At 44.1% G+C, this 23,588-nt stretch overlaps 1 protein-coding gene across 1 annotated transcript in view; it reads left to right on the top strand.

Annotated features, from left to right (window-relative positions):
* Positions 1–3,251: 3,251 nt before the first annotated feature.
* spata1 (spermatogenesis associated 1) overlaps positions 3,252–23,588 on the top strand; it is a 65,718-nt gene continuing 45,381 nt past the window's right edge. The window contains exon 1 of the mRNA XM_043700118.2: positions 3,252–3,474. Within this exon, the coding sequence (XP_043556053.2) occupies positions 3,436–3,474 (39 nt within the window). The 5' untranslated portion in view covers positions 3,252–3,435. The remainder of the gene's footprint in view (positions 3,475–23,588) is intronic.

The following is a 23,588-nucleotide window of genomic DNA, read 5'->3' as shown; positions in this document are numbered from 1 at the left end:
CCAATAGGTGCAGTGTAAGACCATTGACTAAAGAAAGGGAAGTGGAAGAAGGAATATGCTAACAATCAAGGAAATGCGGGAAAGCATAGAATAAAAATCATCAGGGATTTCAGTCACCTTGATGTGAATTGTCCAGAAGAGGTCAGTGAAGGCTCCAACAACATTTAATGCACATTTTTTCTAACCTCAGTATCCAAGAAATCTAACATGGAACAACTCATTACTGGATCAGGTCATGGGGAATGAAACAGAGTGTATTACAGAAGCAAAGGTAGGCACATGTAGTGACTGTACTATCCAGTTAGACTAAGAACTGGCTGACATATAAGCATAATAAAGTAAAAGAATAATGAAAGGGCTGATTGTGAGGGTGAAACTTGAGAAAGTAAAACAGAAAATGATACTAGAAAACAATTGGTCACCATGGGGGGGGGGGGGAACATTTCAAATAGTGATTGATACAATGTAGGAAAAATAAATTCCTCAAACTATGAATAGCAAACTAAATCCTAATGAAGTATCATGAATTAATATAAACATAACAGTCATGTGGAGGATAAGGAAATAGATATTGCTAATATTCTCGGAGACATTTTAAAAATATGTTCGAATTCCCAGTTGCACACAAAAACTCAGCAGGTCTGGCAGTATCTGTGGAACGAAAGCAGTATTAACGTTTCGGCTCAGTGACCTTTCAGAATAAAAGCAGAAAGAACTGCGGATACTGTTAGTCAGAGACGAAAATAGAAGTTGTTGGAAAAGCTCAGTAGGTCTGGCAGCATCTGTGGAGAGAAATCAGAGTTAATGTTTCGGGTCAAGTGACCCTTGATCAGAACTGAAAATGTGATCTGAAAATCTGTCTACAGTCAGCCCAAATGATGTGTGGTTGCAGAGGAACTTTCAAGGGACTTACTATCTTACTATCTGCTGCCCTTGTCCTTCTCAGTAGAAATGATCATGGGTTTGGAAGATTCTATTTGCACTTGCTAACATTTTCAATTTGAAATGTTTTGTCCTCAGGCTGTATGCCTAACAGGGGATATATGATGTAAATAAAATTGCAGTTGTATTGAGATACTTAGATTGGTACATGATGTTTGGATCAAAATTCAATTTTATTGCCAATTCTGTAATATTCAAGTCAGAGTGTTGTGTAATTTTAAATAAAGTATATTTTCTGAGGAAGGGTCACTTGACCCGAAACATTAACTCTGATTTCTCTTCTCAGATGCTGCCAGACCTGCTGAGCTTTTCCAACAGCTTCTGTTCTTGGTGTTGTTGAAGTATATTTTTGATCTTACTTCAGTGTTTACCAGAAAGACATTTCAAATGGGTGTGCCAGTGGTAAAACAGATTAGAAAAGATGTCATTTAATTTACAGTAAATAGAAGGAATATTAAATAAATTAACTAAAGTCAAAAAGGAAAAAAAACTCTGGTCGAGATGGATTTAATTTCTATGTTTAATAATAACTGCAGGAGAGATGGCAGGCACATAACAACATTTATTCATTCTTTCGAGATAGGTATACAGGTATTGCTAGACAGCTGATGAATTTTCATGTTTTATTTCTGTTTAACAAGGCAGATAAAACATATCAATTGAACATATCTAGTCAGCTAAACATTTGTCTTTGGGAAAACACTGGAATCTCTACTAAAGGAGAAAACTGAGACTATCTAGAAAACAATATGATAATATTAAACAGATGGTGTGGTTTTGAAAAGGACCATTTGCTTTACAGAGTTCCTTGAAAGTGGAATGGTGGGTAAACAGGGTGGTAAAGAAGACATTTAGCACACTTGCCTTCTTTGGTCAGAGCATTGAGTATTGGAATTGGAGCATCATGCTGTGGCTATATGGGACATCAGTAAGGCCAATTTTAGAATACTGCATACAATTCTGGTCACCCTGCTGCAGGGGGATGCTGTTAAGCTGGAGGGGTTACAGAAAAGAAATTACAAGGATGTTGTTGGGACTGGAGGGTTTCAGTTATAAGGACAGGCTGGATATGCTGGGACTTTTTTCCCCGGAGGGTTGGAAGCTGGAGGGTGACCTGATAGAGATTAATAAAATCATGAGGAGCAAGGATAGGATGAATGGCCAATATCTTTCCCCTGGGGTGGGGGAGTCCAAAACTAGAGGGCATAGGTTTAAGGTGAGAGGGGAAAGATATAAAAGGAACCTGAGGGGCAACTTTTTCACACAGAGGATTGTGTGTGTGTGGACTGAGCTGCCAGAGGAAGTGGTGGAGGCAAGTACAATTACAACCATTTAGAAGATATTTAGACAGGTACAGGTAGGAAAGTTTTAGAGGGATGTGGGCCAAATGTGGACAAATGGGACTGGTTCAGTTTAGAATATCTGGTTGGCATGGACGAGTTGGACCGAGGGGTCTGTTTCTTTGCTGTATGACTCTGTGACTCTATGTCTCTCTCATTTTTTCTATTCAGTAATAAGATATGTGGTGTCTGTCCCTAGTCTCCCCTTGAGAAGGTGGTGGTGAGCTTCCTTTTTAAACCACTGCAGTCCATCTACTCAAGAAGGACAAGGGCAGTAGATACATGGGAACACCACCCCTAGCAACACACCATCCAGGCTTGGAAATATATCACCGTTCTTTCACTGTCATTGGATGAAAGTCCTGGAATTACCTCCCACGGGCATTGTGGGTCAACCCAGAGCACATGGGTTTGATTTTTTTTATGGTCAGCTGTACTCAAGTATAAATGTACAGGATATAGTTCGTGATTTTTGAGAAGATTTGTAGCTCAGGTTGATGGTGAGTATGTAAGTTAGCTCACTGAGCTGGGAGGAGTACAGTGAAGACTGAGTAATGGTTGCCACACAAGATGCCATCCTTGGTAAACAGTACTAGATTCAGAATCATAAAAACATTGTAGAAAGAAAAGTTAAAAGTTAAACATTGCAGTAATTATCACATTGCAGACTTTCTTAGTTTTAAGTGGAACATGAAGAAATAAAGCAGAAAGTTCAAACTTTACATTCTGCAGCAGTTCAAGAAGGTAGCTCACCCCCACCTTCTCAAGGGGCAACTAGGGGTGGGCAATAAATGCTGGGCCCAGCCAAGGATCCCCATAAACCATGAAGCCAAACTGAATGAGGTTGAGTGGAAACAGCATTGCTTGTGCAGTTGTAGAACTCCAGGCAGTCTTGTGAATGGATACAGTTTCTATCAATCAAACTATTGCTACATTCTGACTGGGCAAGCCCTGCTATCTGCAGGTTAACAGGGGCAGCTCCAGACTGTGTCCCAGTAAGTTATAAAACTTCTCGAGTGCAGTTCCCTCTTCTTCAGGGGAGATGGAGAGTCTCCGGGGCCGGGTTATGGAATGACTGATTCCCATCTCGGGGTAATCTGTGCGGATTTCTGCTTCGAGAGGATTTGAGAAACATTCTCCAGAGACGGGCTTCATGAGATCTGCAAGGAACCGCAGGACTCCTAGCGCCGGAGTGAGTTCGTGCATTTATATTTCTCTATATTGTCTCCGAAAGTGTTGCAACAAAGTCAAACAGAGAAAGGATTCTAGACCAACCGTGCTTTGTAGGCGCTGCAGGGCAGAGGGACATGAGCAGCGAAAGTTCATGAGCTCACAACAGCTTTGAATTTGCAATAAGAGACAAAAATAAAACTGCAGATGATTGAATCCAAGGCTGGAAGAACACAGCGAGCCAGGCAGGTCCCGAAACGTTGACTTCTGCACCTCCTGATGCTGCCAGCCTTGCTATGATCTTCCAGCATCCTGCATGAATTTGCAATAAGAAACCAGACTGAACAGTGCAAGAAATGTGAGAGAGCTCTTGATCGAGCTGATTGGGAGAGAGGGTGGGGATATGGGCTGGGAAAGATGAACCGAATAAATGTTTTACATTCCTTAACACTGCCATGTGCCACGTTAATCCAGACATCTCTGTGGCAGTGTTGGCCATCAGCGATAGGCTCTGGTGGGCACTCTATGGACAAATATCCAGGCACAGACTTACTGCACCCAACTGTCTCGCTCCAGTGGCCCATTTGAAGTGGAGAGATGTCTGGGACACATCGAGTTAACAAAACAAAAAAAAACTTGCTTTTCTGGAGTGTCTTTCCCCAAGGGAAGATGTCCCAGTGGGTTCCAGCTGCTGCCAGTGAGCATTGCTGCCTCACAGCACCAGAGTCCCAGGTTCGATTGAGCTTGTACATTCTCCCCGTGTCTGCGTGGGTTTCCTCCGGGTGCTCCAGTTTCCTCCCACAGTCCAAATATATGCAGGGTGAATTGGCCATGCTAAATTGCCCATAGTGTTCAGGGATGTGGAGGTTAGGGGTATTAGTCAGAGGTAATGTAGAGTAATAGGGTAGAGGAATGGATATGGGTGGATTACATTTCAGAGGGGAGGTGCGGACTTGTTGGGCCAAAGGGCCTGTTTCTACACTGTAGGGATTCTATGACAATATTATGATCTATGATTACAGATGGGATCAGTGTTTTAAGGGGGTTGCTTAGCTCAGTTGGCTGTGTGGCTGATTTGTGATGCAGATGAACAGCAACAGCAGCATGTTTTTAGTTCCCACCAGCTGAGGTTACCATAATGGTCCCACCTTCTCAACCTGTCCCCTCACCTGAAGTGTGGTGACCCTAAGGCTAAACACCTATCAGTTGTGTGCGTGCCTGTCTTTCTCTCTAACAAGAAAGGAGCTCTCTGGTCAGATAGGCTGTTTTGATGCACAGTAGCCAATTTATGTACAGCAAAATCCCACAAGCAGCATTTTGGCAGTGATCAGGTAATAATTTTTATCTTGTTGATTGAGGGATTAGTGGTAGTTCTAGGTGCAGGGGAGATCTCTCCTGATCTATGAGAAAATGTCATGTGATTGTTCACATCCACTTGAAGTGAGGTCTTATTTTGACACCTCATGTAAGAGCCAGCAGCCAGGGCAGTGTGACACACCCTCAGTACTGCACTGCGATGCCAAGCTTGATTTTCAAGGCTAATCCTGAAGTGGGACATGACCAAAAGGTGGGAGTGTTACCATACAGACCGCAAGTTAATTTGTTATTCTTCAGTGGGATGTGGGCATAGCTGGGGAGGTCAGCATTTGTTGTTCATCCTTAATTGCCATGGAAATGAGTGTTGGGCTCGGGCAATTTCAGTGAATCATTGTTGTGGAGTCCTGTGTATGGCAGACTGGGTAAGGGGTGATGCTTATGGATTTGTTTTTAATAAAAATGGGCAGTGGTTTCACGCTCACTATTACTGAGATTAGTTTGATTTTTAACGCCATGAGTAGCTGTGTTAGAAATCACACATTTCTCTCCAAAACATTAGCCTGGGCCCTGGCATTACTCGTCCAGTGATAGTACTACTACAGCATTGAATTCAAAGTAACAAACGGGGATTGGAAAACAGAAAGAAAGAATTGCGGATCCTGGAAATCCGAATCAAATGAAGAGTCTGAAGACCCAGTTCTGAAGAAAGGTCGCTGTTCCCAAAACATTAATTCTCCTTTCTTTCCACAGATGTAACAGGGCTCCATGGAGAGTACAACACAGGCACAGCATCTCTGCAGTACACAAACCTGCTTCATGTCTCTCTCCATCCAGTTCCACCAATCTATCGTCTCCTTCACATACCTACTTAGCTTCCCCTTACACCAAGTACTTACCTCAAGCAACTTGATATGGGAATATTGTATGTCCCTCACTCTTACAAATGAACAGCAAAATACTGCAGATGCTGGAAATCTGAAATTGGAACTTGGTGGCTCAGTGGTTAGCACTGCTGCCTCATAGCACCAGGGTCCTGGGCTTGATTCAACCTTTGGGCGACTGTCTGTGTGGAATTTGCACCTTCTCCCCATGTCTTCATGGGTTTCTGCTGAGTGCTTTAGGTCCCTCCCACAGTCCAAAGATGAGCAGGTTAGTTGGATTGGCCACAGGAAATTGCCTATATTGTCAAGGGATGTGCAGGATAGGTGGATTAGCAAATGGAAATGCAAGATTATAGGGATGGGGTGGGTCTGGTTGGGAGGGCCAAACTGGATGGGCTGAAAGGCCTGCTTCCACACTGTAGGGGTTCTAATTCAGTCTGGCAGTGGAGAGAGGAGCAGAGTTAACTAAAGTTCTGAAGAAAAGTTGTATTGGAGTGAAATATATTTGTTTCTCTCAGCTAGAACATAGAACATTACAGCACAGTACAGGCCCTTCGGCCCTCAATGTTGCGCCAACCTGTGAAATTGATCTGATGCCCGTCTAACCTACACTGTTCCATTATTATCCATATGTGTGTCCAATGCCTATTTAAATGCCCTTAACGTCTGCGGGTCTACTACTGTTGCAGGCAGGATGTACCATTCCCCTGTTACTAAGCTACCTCTATCTGTCCTAAATCTATCACAAGTCACACAGTCAGATGTGCTGACTATTTGTTTTATTCCACATTCTTAAAAGAAAGTTGATTTTTTTCTGAATTTCTTGTTGGTGACTCTGTTGTATTTATAAACTCTAGTTATAGCCTCCCTTGTAAATAGGAACATTTTCCCCTTGTCTAACCTGTACCTGACAGGGCCAGAAACAGTCATGTCCTCAGTGTTCTCTGTTCGAGGGAAATAAGCACCAGCGTGTTTGGGGTTTTCTGATAAACTCTCAGGTCTAGCATTGTTCTTTTCACTTCTTCTCCAATGTTTTGATACGTCTTCTATATCAGTGAGACCTGATGCTGCACAATACTATTCCAATAGCATTTTTAAAGATTCACCTGTACAGGTTGGGCATGATGTTTTCAAAGGCAATACAGTGCTTCCTCAGTGGCACGGTACATATTGGGTTTGCCAACTTAGATTGGGCAGCCAATCGTGTAAATGCCGAAACTGTAACTTTTGAACCTAGAGCCAAGGTTGCTCCCAGGACGGCTGCCAAGAGAGGTAGTTGATTCTCTTTTATTAAAAGAAGTCAAGATGATGATGCACAAATGTCAAGCAGGCTGGGAAAGATTATTACAGGTCGTTCTGCTAGAATGCAACATCTGTGTTCCTCTGCAACCTCATGGTGTGGAAAACCACTGCAGAAAATCATCAATAGAAAAACTGTTATACCCACTCAGTAGAAAGTTCGTGTCATACAAACAACGTCCACAACTTGTCAATCACGTTTTATCCAATTTGTGCTGACGAAACAAGCGTTACGCAGAACAACGTGTACAAAGGCAAGAGGATAGCAGTTTGACTGGAACATTGGAAAGGAGCAGCCTAAAAACTATCTGAGTGTGTTGGTGGTAGGTTCAACTGAGGCATTCGGGAGGGATTTAGATCATTATCTGAAAAGGAAGAATGTGCACGTTATGGGGGATAGGGAGAACTGTGGAATGGTCCCAGATGATTTGCTCATTCTGAGATGCAGCACTAACATGATGGGCAAGTAGTCTTCATGACCAAGGCCACTTGAAAAGAGGGAATTGGCTCTCCTCTTTTAAACTCCCCCTTGGTTGGTTACAACAGATGTTTTATTTCTTCTTGAGCATAACAGATGACAATTAAAAGTAAAAAAACAGATGAAAATGTTGGAACCAAATTAGAAAGTTTCCTAAAATGGAGTCTCTCTGTCTGTCACTCTCTCCCATCCTCACTCACTGCCCATAACCTCTGACTTCCTCTTAACTGGCACCCTAACTATCCAGGGTAACCTATCAGAACCCTTGAAACAAGCCTGTCCGCTGTTGCAGGGCAGGATCGAATGTTATTAACATTTTGAGTCAAATGTAACCTCTTGGGACTGAGAGTACCCAGAAGAATGTTAGAAATGGATATCATGGCATTGGTCCTGACCTTATCAAATGGCAGTGCAGGCTCGAGGGGCTGAATGGCCTCCTCCTACTCTCATGATGCTTTGGAATCCTAACTGAGGTATGGTGGTTCACTGGTTAGCACTGCTGCCTCACAGCGCCAGGGACCTGGGTTTGATTCCAGCCTCGGGCGACTGTCTACGTGGAGTTTGCACATTCTCCCCGTGTCTGTGTGGGTTTCGTTCAGGTGCTTTGTTTCCTCGCACAATCCAAAGATATGCAGGTTGGGTGATTTGGCCATGCTAAATTACCCATAGTGTTCAGGGATGTGTAGGTTAGGTGCATTAGTCAGGAGTAAATTTAGTATAATAAGGTAGGGGAATGGGTCTGATTGGGATACTCTTTGGAGGGTCAGTGTGGACCTGTTGGCCTGAAGGGCCTGTTTCCACACTGTAGGGATTCTATAATGAACCTTTGCCCTCTGGACTGAATGATTTCACATGAATTTGCCAAATTTTGGATGGCTCTCAAATACAACAAAATTTGCCACGTTTGCCTACATTTGCCTAATGCTGGAAACCAGCCAATCAGTTCATTTTGTGCTAAATACCATAAGGCCATACGAAATAGGAACAGGAGGAGGCCATTCGGGCTCTTGAGCCTGCTCCACCATTCAATAGGATCATGTCTGATTCACCATTCCTCACACCCACGTTCCTGCCCTTTCCCTGTAATCCTGGATTCCCCAACTGATCAAGAATTTCTCTCAGCCTTAAATATACACAATGACTCTGTCCCCACTGTGGGAGTGCAGGGAGTTCCAAAACCCTCAGTCATCTGAGGGAAGAAATTCCTTCTCATCTCAATCTTAAATTGGTGCCCTTTCTTCTGAGACTGTGCCCTCTGGTCTTAGACTCTCCCATGAGGGGAAAGTGAGGACTGCAGATGTTGGAGAGTCAGAGTCGAAAAGTGTGGCGCTGGAAAAGCACAGCAGGTCAGGGAGCATCCGAGGAATTCCTGATGAAGGGCTTATGCCTGAACCATCGACTGTCATGCTTCTCAGATGCTACCAGACCCGCTGTGCTTTTCCAGCGCCAGACTTTTCCCTTGAGGGGAAGCATCATCTCAGCATTTGCCCTGTCAATCCCCTTAACTATCATATGCCAACAGTTTATAAATGTCACGTTTCTGTGCTCCTAAGGTTATTCACAACAATAGAGATGCAAATCTTTGAGAATGGCCTCCCCTTCCCAACCAATCTAACAGATACAGAAAGCAAATTCTAACCACCACCAGGGCACTGTTCACTGTCTATTGATAGGCAGAGATCTGAGAGGTCAGGAGTTCAGTCTGACGAGTATCATTTACAGTCACCACTCTAGTCAAAGTGCCTCCCCTTTGCCATGGAAACTCCAGACTCTTAAATGTCCATCTTAGCAAAGCCCCCTGAAGTGCAAATTTAAAGAAACAATAACCTCCCCATTCCAGAGTCCCAAGGAAATCATTTTCATCACAATTGAAGACATTGTGTGCAATCATTTCCCCTTTGGTCTCCCAGATAGCATTCCGATGCTCCATTTGGTAACCAGCCTGGAGTGAGTGCTGCTGGCTCATTGGGATAATTCAGAATTTGGTCACAAATAAACTGTATCACGAGAGAAAAGGAATCTAGCTTTGATGAAACAAAATGAAGTGCTTGGGTGTGTTATTAATCTAATTTTTGAAAAACTATTGACCATGTCTGAAATCAACAATGATTAATCAATAAAACCTACCAAAGGAGGGGGGAAGAAGACTGTAATTCCTATCAAAGCTCAAGAAATAGCAACAGCAGCTACTGTTACCAGGACCTCAAGTGCCGTAAACTGTCCATTACCCACTGCCCAAGCGTCAACAATTCTGCCAGTGGTAAAACTTTCAAAGAAAATTTACTGGCTTTATAAAGCTTCTTCAAAGATATCTCTTTAAAGCTTGTAAGAAGGCCTACGGTGTATTAGCGTTCATTAGCAGAGGGATTGAATTCAAGAATCGTCAGGTGATGTTGCAGCTGTACAGGACCTTGGTTAGGCCACATTTGGAGTACTGTGTGCAGTTCTGGTCGCCCCACTTTAGGAAAGACGTGGAAGCTTTGGAGAGGGTGCAGAGAAGATTTACCAGGATGTTGTCTGGAATGGAGAATAGGTCGTACGAGGATAGGTTGAGAGTGCTAGGCCTTTTCTCATCGGAACGGCGAAGGATGAGGGGTGACTTGATAGAGGTTTATAAGATGATCGGGGAATAGATAGAGTAGACAGTCAGAGACTTTTTCCCCGGGTACGACAGAGTGTCACAAGGGGACATAAATTTTAGGTGAAGGGTGGAAGGTATAGGGGGGATGTCAGGGATAGGTTCTTTACCCAGAGAGTGGTGGGGGCATGGAATGCGCTGCCTGTGGGAGTGGCAGAGTCAGAATCATTGGTGACCTTTAAGCGGCAATTGGATAGGTACATGGATAGGTGCTTAAGCTAGGACAAATGTTCGGCACAACATCGTGGGCCGAAGGGCCTGTTCTGTGCTGTATTGTTCTATGTTCTATGTTGTAAAGTTGGGCACCTTGCTTAAATGCTGTAAATGTGTTGCTGGAAAAGTGCAGCAGGTCAGGCAGCATCCAAGGAGCAGGAGAATCGACGTTTCGGGCATGAGCCCTTCTTCAGGAATCAGATTCCTGAAGAAGGGCTCATGCCCGAAACGTCGATTCTCCTGCTCCTTGGATGCTGCCTGACCTGCTGCGCTTTTCCAGCAAAACATTTTCAGCTTTGATCTCCAGCATCTGCAGTCCTCACTTTCACCTTGCTTAAATCCCTATCTCCTCAACCCTCACTTTCAGCTGCTGTTCAAAGTGCATCTGCCAATTGTGTTGCTGTCTCTAATGAAGCATGATCAGAGTTTATAGAACCCTGCGCTGCACTTTTGACATTTGGATTAAAGATTTTTATTGAAAGAATATTACAGTGTACTGGATTGGGTTTCTATTAGAGTATTTCCCATACGACTGGCAGTTTCATGTAAAAAGGCAAAACACCACACCACCACAAATATACACACACATATTCCCCACACATACTGGATAACAGGGATTTACTGTCGATAGAATCAGAGAACCCTACAGTGTGGAATGAGGCCATTCAGCCCATCATGTTCAGGCCAATCCTCTGAAGAGCATTCCACCCAATTCCAGACCCCATCCTATCCCCATCACCCCAAATTTCCCACGGCCAATCCCCCTAACCTGCACATCTTTGGACAATGGGAGGAAACCAGAGCACCCAGAGGAAACCCACACAGACACGGGGAGAATGTGCAAACTCCACACAGACAGTCGCCCGAGGCTGGAATTGAACTCAGGTCCCAAGATGCAATGAAGCAGCCGTGCTAACCTCTGAAGCGCCGAAAGGGAAACTTTATTTTTGAGGCATATTTTCTGACTATTTTTCTGCACTAAAGTGGGACACCTTGGTTAGCTCAGTTGGCTGAGCAGCTGGCTTTTTTTTGTGATGCTAACAGTGTGGGTTCAATTCCTGCACCAGTCGAGGTTACTGAAGAGTTCTCCCCTCAGGGGTCATGTTGATCCTTAGGTTAAACTCACCACCATTTGTGTGTGTCTCTCTCTCTCTATCTCATTAAGGAAAGAGTAGCCCTATTGTCCAATAGGACCATGGCAATTTTAAGATGAAAAACCAAGATAAACTAGCACGAATGTAACCACGGTGCTCTTATTTTGCCAGTTTGAAATGCCTATCATCAAAATGTGTGGTGCTGGAAAAGCACAGCTGGTCAGGCAGCCTCCGAGGAGCAGGAGAGTCGACTTTCGAGCATAAGCTCTTCATCAGGAATGTGGTGTGTGTTTGGGACAAGGGGGTTGAGAGATAAATGGGAGGGGGTCCGATTGGGGGGGAAGGTAGCTGGAAAAGCAATAGGTAGGTGAAGGTGTGGGTATTGGTGATAAGTCGAAGAGGAGGATGGAGCGGAGAGGTGGGAAGGAAGGTGGGCAGGTCATGAGCGCGGTGCTGAGTAGCAACATTGTTATATAATCCCTCCCTCTCCTCAGATTAGACAGCTGCAGTAGGTGTGTGACAGAGGCTGAGCAAGTTCAAAGGGACATTGGCAATTTGGCCAAAGAGGCAGACACCTGGCAGATGAATTTCAATACAGAAAAATGTGGCATAATGCATTTTGGTCGAAGAAACACAGAGAGACAATACAGGCCTCAATGGGACAACTCTGAGGGGAGTACAGGAGCAGAGGGACCTCGGGGTTCACATACATGGCCAGGCAAGTTGGAACCGTTGTTGAGAAGGTTTGTAGGATATTTGAGTTTATAAATAGAGACCTAGAGTATAAAATCAAGGAAGTGATGGTATAGCTCAACAAACCGTTGGTCAGAACATATCTGGAGTATTCTGATCCGTTCTGGGAATCTTATTTCAGGAAGAATGTTAAGGCACTGGAGACAGTATAAAGGGGATTTACTGGAATGATCTCAGGAAAGAGAGCTTTAAGATACAGGGAAAGATTAGAGAGATTGGGCTTATTCTCCTTGGTGTAAGAGGTGACTTTATTGATGTGTTCCAAATTATGAACAATTTTGACAGAGTAAGCAGGATACTCTGTTTCCATGAGTTGATGTGTCAGTAACGAGGGGTCTCAATTTCAGGATTGTCAACAAGAGAGCTAACAGTGAGGTCAGGATAACCTTCTTTACTCAGAGAGTTGTTAGGATTTGGAATGTGCTGCCTAGGAGAGTGGTGGAGGCTCATGGAATCCTGTCCTATATCATTGCAGGAATCGAACTGCAAAGTAAGGGGGTCATGCTGCATTTATACAGGACATTAGTAAGACCACAGCTCAAATACTATGAGCAGTTTTGGTTCCCTTATTTAGGAGAGGATGTAAATATGTAGCAGAGAGAGGTTTACACAATTGATACCTGAATGAGCAAACCCTCTGAACATTGTATGTTAATAATCCAACAATCAGCAATGGTCATCATCGGACTCTTAATTCCAGATTTTTATTGAATTTAATTTCCACATCTGCCATGGCAGGATTTTGAACTCAAGTCCCCAGAATATTAGAACATAGAACAATACAGCACAGAACAGGCCCTTCGGTCTTCGATGTTGTGCCGACCTGTGAACTATTCTCAGCTCGTCCCCCTACACTATCCCCAAATCACTCATGTGCTTATCTAAGGATTGTTTAAATCTCCCTAATGTGGCTGAGTCGACTACATTAGCAAGCAGGGCATCCCATGCCCTTACCACTCTCTGCATAAAGAACCTGCCTCTGACATGTCTTAAATCTATCACCCCATAATTTGTACTTATGCCCTCTCATACAAGCTGACGTCATCATCCTAGGAAAAAGACTTCCACTGTCTACCCTATCTAATCCTCTGATCATCTTGTATGTCTCTATCAAATCCCCTCTTAGCCTTCTTCTTTCCAATGAGAACAGACCCAAGTCTCTCAGCCTTTCCTCATAAGACCTTCCCTCCAGACTAGGCAACATCCTGGTATATCTCCTCTGCACCTTTTCCAATGCTTCCACATCCTTCCCGAGATATGGCGACCAGAACTGTACACAATATTCCAAATGTGGCCACACCAGCGTTTTGTATAGTTGTAGCATGAGATTGCGGCTCTGGAACTCAATCCCTCTACCAATGAAACCTAACACACCATATGCCTTCTTAATAGCACTATCCATCTGGGTGGCAACTTTCAGGGATCTATGCATGTGGACTCCAAGATCCCTCTGCACATCCAGACTACACTACCTTGGGTCTCTAGATTAGTAGTCAAAAAGTGTGGTGCTGGAAAAGCACAGCAGGTCAGGCAGCATCCGAGGAGCAGGAGAATCGACGTTTCAGGCATAAGCCCTTCATCAGAAACGTTTCTGCTGTGCTTTTCTAGCACCACACTTTTTGACTCTGATCTCCAGCATCTGCAGTCTTCACTTTCTCTAGATTAATAATCTAGCAATGATACGATTAGGACCATTCCTGATGACGGGCTTGTGCTCGAAACATCAATTCTCCTGCCTGACCTGCTGTGCTTTTCCAGCACCACACTCTCAACACCATTAGGACTTCACCTATTATGTTCACTAATAAGATATTTTCTAGTCAAAACCAAAGCACTGCAGATGCTGGAGATCAGAAACAAAAACAGAAATTGTTGGAAAAGCTCAGCAGATCTGGCAGCATCTGTGGAGAGAAATCAGAGTTAACATTTTGTGTCCCGAGAAAGGGTCACTGGACCTGAAATGTTAACTCTGATTTATCTCCACAACTTCTGTTTTTATTTTCTAATCACCCTTTTTAGAGATGTTATGACACACTGTGGGAGCAGGAGGGACTTGAGCCTCCTGGCTCTGAGATGAGGGTACTACCACTGCACCACAAAAGCCTTCCCCCCAAACTGTGCCTTTTTTCCTGACAAAGGGCCTATGTCCAAAATGTCGACTGTCCTCGGATGCTGCCTGACCTGCTGTGCTTTCCCAGCACCACACTTTTTGACCTGTCTTTTTTTGGCCAGTCACCATAAACCTGTCCCTACTGGTTCTCAGCACCTGCCCTGCGGGGAACAGTTTCAAAATGTATCCTAATCAACCTTTTCTGTGATATTATGGTATTTCTCTGGAGCGGGTGGGATTTGAACCTGGGTGTCCTGGCTCAGACGTAGGGACATTGCCACTTTGTCACAAGAGCCATTCCCTCCCCCCCCCCAACCTGAGCTGTTAAACCCTGTTATCAGTACAACCTACTGACAATCAGTATCTGTATATCTTTCATAGAGATCTGCCTATATCAAGCCAGGCTGCACATAACCGCACATTTGTGATGTTGTCTCTTCAGCAATCAGAGTGACACTGCGATCTTAGCAGCTCAGGGGCTGCAGAGTTTACTGACTGAAGTATGCAATGATTTTGTTATGAATACGCACCCAGGATCAGGAGCAAATGTCATTCTCTGTGCAGGAGGCAGAACAGTGCCATGTATGTGCTGAGGCTAACCCCAGTTTAGGTGGAGCCAAGGCATGGGTGAGACTTAACATCAAGATAAGGTGAATCCGGGGATGTGACTAATGTGGAAATACATGTCCTCCTCAGTGGACTAGCTTTCATTTAATGTATATTTGAACCAACCTGCTCAGGCACGTTATAACACTCCTCTGGAACTGGTGGGATTTGAGCATAGAACTTCTGAACCAAAGGTAAGGATTCTACCACTGCACCACAAGCCTCTTAGCTCTCAGTTAAAGGTAAAGGACCTTTGAGTCATCCACCAGCTGTACCTTTCTGCCTTTCAACCCCTTCAATCATCTGAAGCACCTCAATGAGATCATCCCTTCGCCACCCTACAGTAAATGCAGCCTGTCCTCAATCCCATATCACTGTATAATAGCTTGTTTATTTATTACTAGGCTGGAAAAGCATGTTAAAGAAAATACGAATATAATTGAGAACATCATGATCAAAATCGTTTTGCAGAGAAACGGTTTTGTACTGGAAACAAAGAAGGGAGAATGCAGGGAATGTGTAAACAGATACAGTCGTTAGGCATGTGCCAGTTCTGTTTGCTTTTATCTGAATTTATAACTGAATTGTTTGGGTAATGATTGCAATGTTTTTGGATGCGGTTCTTGACGGGTGGCGATGTTTTGCTTTTGAGTCAAAGCTGACATCTTTCAGAAAGAGGAAAGCATTGTTTATTGATGCTCACTTTTATTTGTCAAACGTCATGGAAAGCAGTTTGCCAATTGGATAGTGCTTATTGTATACAGTGAGTCAAAGATCGATACAGCTCTGCCTGTATGACTTCACCTTATAAGATACATTGTTAATCTGTCAATTAAACATGAATTAGAATGTATTCAGTGATCTTGTAAAAGTGGAAGTCTGACGCACAAATCGCAAACCCTGCCCTTCCAACCAAGTGTTGGCAGGCTGCTCAGTGTTAACAGGATTCCAGTAAAATTCAGGATATGGAAGTACCGGTTTTGGACTGGGGTGTACAAAGTTAAAAATCACAACCACCTGATGAAGGAGCAGCACTCCGAAAGCTAGTGCTTCCAATTAAACCTGTTGGACTATAACCTGGTGTTGTGTGATTTTTAACTTATTAAAATTCAATGTTGGCATTATGAACATTTCATTTCATGCCCACTAGAATTTTACAAAGACCAGTCGACTGACACCCCTGCCACTCTGAGCATGAGGTACTTTAGATAAAATATTGAGCATTTTGTAATTATGCTTGTTGAATTTTTGTTTATGACTACGCTTGAGAGAATCCAATCAGATGTTTCCACCTCTTCCATCCTCCAACAAACTTACATTAACGCTATGATCATATTGGATGGTGAAGCAAGCTTGAAAGGCTGAATGACCTTCCCATGTTTCCAACCCCCGCCCTGACCCATGTCTCATATAATTTTGTTTCCTCTTCTATCTCCCCTCGTCCTCCCTTGTTCACCGTCTATTCTCTTGATCCTGTTTCTTTTAAACTGCCAATTACCCCCCCCCCCACCCAACCAGGTCCCTGTGATCATTTTACCTTTACTGTTAGATTATCTTCCTCATCGTATTCTCCTGCTCCTCAGTGCTGCCTGACCTGCTGTGCTTTTCCAGCACCACACTCTCGACTCTAATCTCCAGCGTCTGCAGTCCTCACTTTCGCCCAGTTGATCCTAACCCCACTGCGAATCCCCTTCCAAGGATGTCTACCTTGAAGGAGGTCTCATCTCTCCACAAAGATCTCAGTGAGTCTCGCTCTCACTGCAGCCCCCCACCCTCTCCCCCAGGTCAGCTCCTCGGCCCTGAAGCTCTTCAGCCACGTCCTGAAGCAGTCTCGATCTTGCCCCCAACCCCGCTCTCCTCCCGCTTATCTCTCCACTGCCTCATTCCTGATGAAGGACTTTTGCCCGAAACGTCGATTTTCCTGCTCCTCGGATGCTGCCTGACCTGCAGTGCTTTTCCAGCACCACACTCTCGAATCTGGTCTCCAGTATCTGCGGTCCTCACTTTCGCCTGTTTTCCTCATCAGTGTTCAGAGATATTTTGACTTACCTCTGGAGCAGGTGAGACTTGAATCCAGGTCTCTTGCCACTCTGTGGGTGAAACAGATTTTCCTAAAATCCCCTGTAAACCTTCTACTCTTTCACCGTAAAAGGTTTCTCTCAAACGATCCTATCTGTAGCCCTCAAAATCTTACACATCTCAATCAGGTCCCCCTTCTGCTTTCTCTCCCTTAAGGAAAACAAAGCTCCATCCTGGGCAACATTCTGGTGGATCTCTTCTGCACCCCCTCCAATGCAGTCACATCCTTCCTGTTGTGTGGTGACCACAATTGCACACAGTACTCCCGCTGTGATACAACTCCATCGTCACCTCAGAAAATCCTGGAGAAACTCAGCAGGTCTGGCAACATTGGTGGAGAGAGAGAGACAGAATTAATGTTTCAAATATGCCAAGATCAGTTGTAAGTGCAGAAGTTCAAACCACTTGAAATGTTAGCTCTGTTTCTCTCTCCACCGTTGCTGCCAGACCTGCTGAGTTTCTCCAGCATTCTGTGTTCGATTCAGGTTTCCAGCATCTGCAGTATTTTGCTTTTATTTGTTGAGACCTTTTTGCTTTTGTATTCAATGCCTAGCAGATCAGGCTAGAAGGGCTGAATGACCTATTCCACTCCTATTTTCTATGTTTGACTAACAAAGGCAAGCATCCTATATGCCTCCTTAACCCCCTTAATTGCCTGTCCTGTTGGCTTCAGGATCTATGGATGCACAGCAAGGTCCCTCTGATCCTCTGTATTCCCATAGCCCTACCATTCACTGTATGCTGCCTGGTCTTGTTAGTCCTCCCATAATGCATCACTGCGCACATTTCCAGCCTAAGTTACATTCGTGATACTTGAGCACATCTGACCATCCTGATGTCGAAGGCTTTCTTCCTTGCTATTTACTGCACCACTGATTTTCGTGTTATCTATGAACTTATCGTTTAGAATCTCCAGCATTAGTTAAGACTATGTTACTGTACAGTAGTTCCAGCCTATTACTTCAATGAAGGGAAATAACCCACTATTTTCATTTGGCGGCATCTATAGGAGAAAGCAGAGTTAATATTTCGGATCCAGTGACTCTTCAGAACTGACAAGGTCACTCAACTTGAAATGTTAACCTGGCTTTCTATCCACAGATGCTGCCAGACCTGCTGAGTTTTCCCAGTAATTCCTGTTTTTGTTTCAGATTTCCAGCATCTGCGGATCTTTATTTTACTACATTAATTTTGTTTGATTTGGTTTATTTATTGTCACCTGGATCTTGTTACAAAATACGGTGAAAAGTGTTGCATGGTGTTGCCATTCTCCGGCACCGTCTTGAAACACAGAAAATAAAACGAAACATAGAGTATAAAGGCAGAAAAATGAAGAAAAAGATGGAAACAGGTCCTTCAGCCCAATCAGTCCTCTGAAGAGTAAACCACCCAGACCCATTTCCCTCTGACTAATGCACTTAACACTATGGGCAATTTAGCATGGCCAATTCACCTGACCTGCGGGAGGAAACCCACGCAGACACGGGGCAAATGTGCAAACTCCACGCAGACAGTCACCCAAGGCTAGAATTGAACCTGGGACCCTGGTGCTGTGAGGTAGCACTGCAAACCACTGAGCCATCATACCACCTACAAGCCAAGGCAAATAAAGGAAGTGTTCACTGTTACAGTCCATCTCGGTAATGGGCCTGGTGGCCAGGCGCGAATCTCCTTTCACGGTGTTGCTAACCACTGGAACCTGGGTCACTGGTGTTCAACACCATCTGTCCTCTACCGATGCCCTCACCACCAAGAGTCCTCGCCAACACTGATGCTGCCAGGTACCGCACTGACCTGAATCCAACTCCGCTCTCACCACGAGTCCGCTTTGGGCTTGTTCGGCAAAGATTCTATTTGCCTTTTTAAAACATTCTTTCATGGAATGTAAACCAGGCTGGCGAGGGGTTTGTTACCCATCTCTGATTGACTGGCCAGAGATACTGTCAGGACATAGTGACAGGGAGATGGCTGAGATTGGCAGGGTATCTATCTTACCCCTAGACGTACCCCTGGCCAGCCTTACAGTTGAATGGACACCATTGAGAAAGAAAATGTGTTTGACCAAAGAATCCCTGAATTCTTCTGGCACCGGAGGAAGTGATTAGGCCCATTGTGCCTGCATCATTATCGAGTGCTAATCACCTGCTCTTTCCATGTACCCCATCACACAATTTTTAACCAGATAATTATCCAATGCACCATTGAAAGGTTAAACATAGAATATCTGACTAAATACATCTAATGGTGTTGTGGATACATTATGACAAGCTACCTTAAATTCAGATACTTATTAAGAAATCTCATAGAAAATTAAATACTGAAACAATGATTTAAACTTTATTACATGTAGCAACTAAAATAGGACCCCGTCAAGTAGGCAAGTTAAGTCTCACAGCTCTTCCTAGCTATTAGTCAATGAATGGTGGATTTTTGCTACAATTCCAACCTGTCTCATGAATGATTTTGGGATCGTGTAGGGGGACGAGCTGAGAATAGTTCACAGGTCGGCGCAACATCGAGGGCCAGAGGGCCTGTTCTGCGCTGTATTGTTCTATGTTCTATGTCTCTGGGTGTTTCCAGGGTTTGACCTGTGTGCTATGTGGCTGTCCACAGATCTGCTGCTGAAGAATCTCGAATTCTGCTCGGATTCTCTGCTTTGTTAAGTCCTGAAAACACCAAGTCTTTCTTATCAGGAATGAAAACCATCTGCTTTCAACCAAGCTTCTCGGTCCCTTGTTACATTCAGTATTAGCTGTCTAAAACACAGTCTGTCCTGCCATTAACTCCTTAAATTCTTCTGCATGCCAATCATTTGTCCTGGTAGCATAAGGCAGCTAGTTATCAAGCAGTTGTTAAAACAACTCGTTTACGTAGCTTCAAATCCTTCTTTTCCCCGGGCTAGCTAATTGTTTTCAATTCCTTTTTAACAGTTAAAAATCACACAACACCAGGTTATAGTCCAACAGGTTTTTAACAGTTATCCTTGTCCCTTTCAGCTCAGGAGATAATTTATTCCAGGAAGAGTTATTTCTAATTCTTTCAATCCCTGAACACTTATTAATGTTTTGGAGTTTACAGGATGACAATGGGAACCTTCAAGAGGGAGATACTTTCTGGACTGGACAAAGTGATTGCAATGGACCAGGTTGGAGGTTAGAATCTTGCTCCCCATTGTCTTACACAGGACTAACTCTAAAGTCCTGAATAATTATCCATGCAAAAGGGGTGGTGACCTGCCTTCTTTAACTGAGGTATAAATCACACAACACCGGGCTATAGTCCAACAGGTTTAATTGGAAGCACTAGCTTTCGGAGCGACGCTCCTTCATCAGGTGGTTGTGGAGAATAAGATCGTAATTTATAGCAAACGTTTACAGTGTGATATCATTGAAATTATACATTGAAAAATACCTTGATTGTTTGTTGAGTCTTTTATCTGTTCAAATACCATGATAGTTTCACTTCTTTCATGTGTAAATCACAAAACTTTTTTGTAAAAGTTGCATTCTCAGGATAACTGTAACAATTGGTGTTAGCTAGACAACATGTTGAAGGTGTTAGCCCCGTGTTCTCTGTCTGTGCCATAATGTTTAGACGGATTCTAATCTAAAAAGTGAGATAACAGAGTCTTACATGAATTCATGCAGTTTTTGAGCAAAATACAATGTAACTCTGCAAGTCCAAATTCACCCCACAAACGTATATGTATATGTGTGTGTGTGTGTGTGTGTGTGTGTCTGTGTGTCTGGATTGGGGGGTTGTGAGTGTGAGAGAGAGTGTATATGTGTATGTATGTGAGTGTAGGTTGTCTTAAGTCTGTGAGGGGGTGTATGTGTGTGTGTCTGTGTGTATGTGTCTGGGGTGGGTGTTTTGAGTGTCTGTGAGAGAGTGTTAAATGTGTGTGCGTGAGCGTAGAGTGGTCTGAGTCTCTGAGAGGATATATGCGGGAGTGTGTGTGTCTGTAAGGGTGTGTGTGAGTGTCTGTGTGTGTGTCTGTGTATATATGTGTGTGTATAGGAGTGCGTGTGTATAGGAGTGCCTGTGTGTGTGTATAGTGCAATGCACACCCGTAGTGTGACATGAACCCAAGGTCCTGGTTGAGGCCCTCCCTGTGGGTATGGAACTTAGCTATCAGCCTCTGCTCAGCCACTTTTCCCTGCTGCCTGTCTCGAAGTCCGCCTTGGAGGTCACCCAAAGGTCTGAGGTCAAATGTCCTGGACCGCTGAAGTGTTCCCCAACTGGGAGGGAACACTCCTGTCTGTTGATTGTTGTGCAGTGTCGATTCATCTGTTGCTGTAGCCTTTGCTTGGTTTCCCCAATGTACCATGTCTCAGGGCATCCTTGCCTGCAACGTATAAGATAGATAACATTGGCCGAGTCACCTGCCACGTACATGGTGATGGTGGTATCCATGTCCACACTCTGACACGTCTTGCAGCGCTTACCGTAACAGGGTTGTATGGAGTTGTCCTGAAAGCCGGGCAGCTTGCTACGAACAATGATCTGTTTGAGGTTTGGCGGTTGCTTAAAGGTGAGCAGTGGAGGTGTGGGGAAGGTCTTGGTGAGGTGCCCATCCTCATTGATAATGTGTTGCAGGTCACGAAAAACATGGCGTAAGTTTTCAGCTCCTGGGAAGTATTGGACAACGAAGGGTACCCTATTGGTTGCAGTTCGTGTATGTCTCCTGAGGAGGTCATTATGGTTCCATGCTGTGCCATGTCGGAACTGGAAATCGATGAGTTGAGCATCATATCCTGTTCTTATGAGGACATCCATGAGTACTTCCAGGCACCTGTCACGTTCCTCCTCATCTGAACAGATCCTGGGTATGCAAAGGGTTTGTCTATAGGGGATGGCTGTTTTAATACGTTTAGGGTGGAAGCTGGAGAAGTGTAGCATCGTGAGGTTATCCGTGAGCTTGTGGTACACTGAGGTGCCCCGTCTTTGATGGAGATGTATGTATCCAAGAATGAGACTGAATCTGAGGAGTAGTTCATGGTCAGTCTGATGGTGGGATGAAACTTGTTGATATCACTGTGTTGTTGTTTCAGTGACTGCTCGCCATGGGACCAGCGGAGGAGAATGTTACCAATGTTTCTGATGTGTAGCATTGGTCAGAGGTCCTATGCAGCAACATATTGGGGTGCAAATTTGGTCCTCATAGCTGTTCCATGTGTCTGGATGAAGAGCTGGTTGTCGAAGGTGAAGATGTTGCGATCGAGGATGAAGCGATGAATTGTGGGACGGTGCTCGGAGATTGGCAGTTGTTGGTGTTGAGTACTGAGGCTTTTGCAGTGATGCTGTTGTCATGGGGAATGCCGGTGTAGAGTGCCCAAACATCCATCGTGATGAGGAATATTCCCGGTTTGACTTGTCCATGGGTGCTGAGTTTCTGTAAGAAATCTTTCGTGTCGTGACAGAAGCTGTGGGTTCCTTATACAATGGGTTTCAAGATGCCCTCACAATAGCCATAGAGGTTCTCACATAAGGTTCCATTGCCTGATAAAATGAAATGTCCAAATGCGTTGGCTTTGTATACCTTCAGAAGTTCCCTTTCCAAGAAGTACATGGGATGAGAGTGCTTAGGGTACTCTGAAGGACTGGATCAAGATCTTCGTCAATCTGTTTAGTTGATGGGTGAGTTCTTTGGTGGGATCAGTTGATAGTTCTCTGTAGTGCTCCTGGTTGTTCAGTTGTCGGTCCACTTCCTTGCAGTAGACCATTCTGTTCAGAATGATGATGGCTCCTCCTTTGTCTGCTGGTTGATGACAATGTTGTGATTGGTTTTGAGAGTGTGGATGCTCCACCTTGTGAGTGCGGCTGATGAATCTGACATTTACACATTTCCTGATGGTTTGAGCAGACAGTGAAAAGTTTTGTTTTGCATGCAGTATACAAAGTGCATTAAGGTAACTGACAGAGCAAGGAATACAATGTTACAGCTGCAGAGGATGCGCACAGAGAGAGAGAGATCAACATTAAATTTAAAATTTGAGAGGACCATTCAGAAGTCTAATAACAGCAGGGGGAGAAGATGTTCTTAAATCGGTGGAGTCGTGTGTTTAAGCTTTTGCATCTTCTGCCTGACGGAAGAGATTGGAGAATGTAATTGGGGTGGGAGGGGTCTTTCATAATTAGGTTAGATTCCCCATATTATGAAAACAGGCCATTCAGCCTGAGGCAGCAGCACTAATCACCGTGCCACCCTGCAGATCAATCCTTTTACAATAGTCCAGTATTGCAGTGCTGGTTAGCTCAGTTGGCTGGTTAGTGACACTAACAAAGTGGGTTCAGTTCCTGCACTGAGCTGAGGTTACCTGTCCCCTTGCCTGAGGTGTGGTGACCCTTGGGTTAAACACCAGTTGCCTCTTGCTCTACTGAAAGAATGGGACTGTATAAACTTCATCTTTACCTTGTAGCACTGCAATTAAATTGTTCCGTGGCCATTTAGCTCAATGAGCTGAATGCCTGGTATTTGGTGCAGAGTGAGAGAATTGCGCTGTGGTCTAGAAGGACTATGGCAACTTTAAACTTTTTAAATTGCCCAGTTGAGAGAGCAACTTAATCCCAGCAGTGATTTAAACCCATAATAGCCATTTCTTTTGTAACTGTGATTGACTTTCCTGAATATAATTAGCATCCTTTGTTATTCAAGCTATTGAGTGTAT

Source organism: Chiloscyllium plagiosum, unplaced genomic scaffold, assembly GCF_037043375.1.
Source record: "Chiloscyllium plagiosum isolate Xiang-an unplaced genomic scaffold, Cpla_swu_hap1 HiC_scaffold_9, whole genome shotgun sequence".
Taxonomy (NCBI): Eukaryota; Metazoa; Chordata; class Chondrichthyes; order Orectolobiformes; family Hemiscylliidae; genus Chiloscyllium; species Chiloscyllium plagiosum.
Note: the sequence above shows the minus strand (reverse complement) of the source record. Positions and strands in the feature narration are given on the sequence as shown.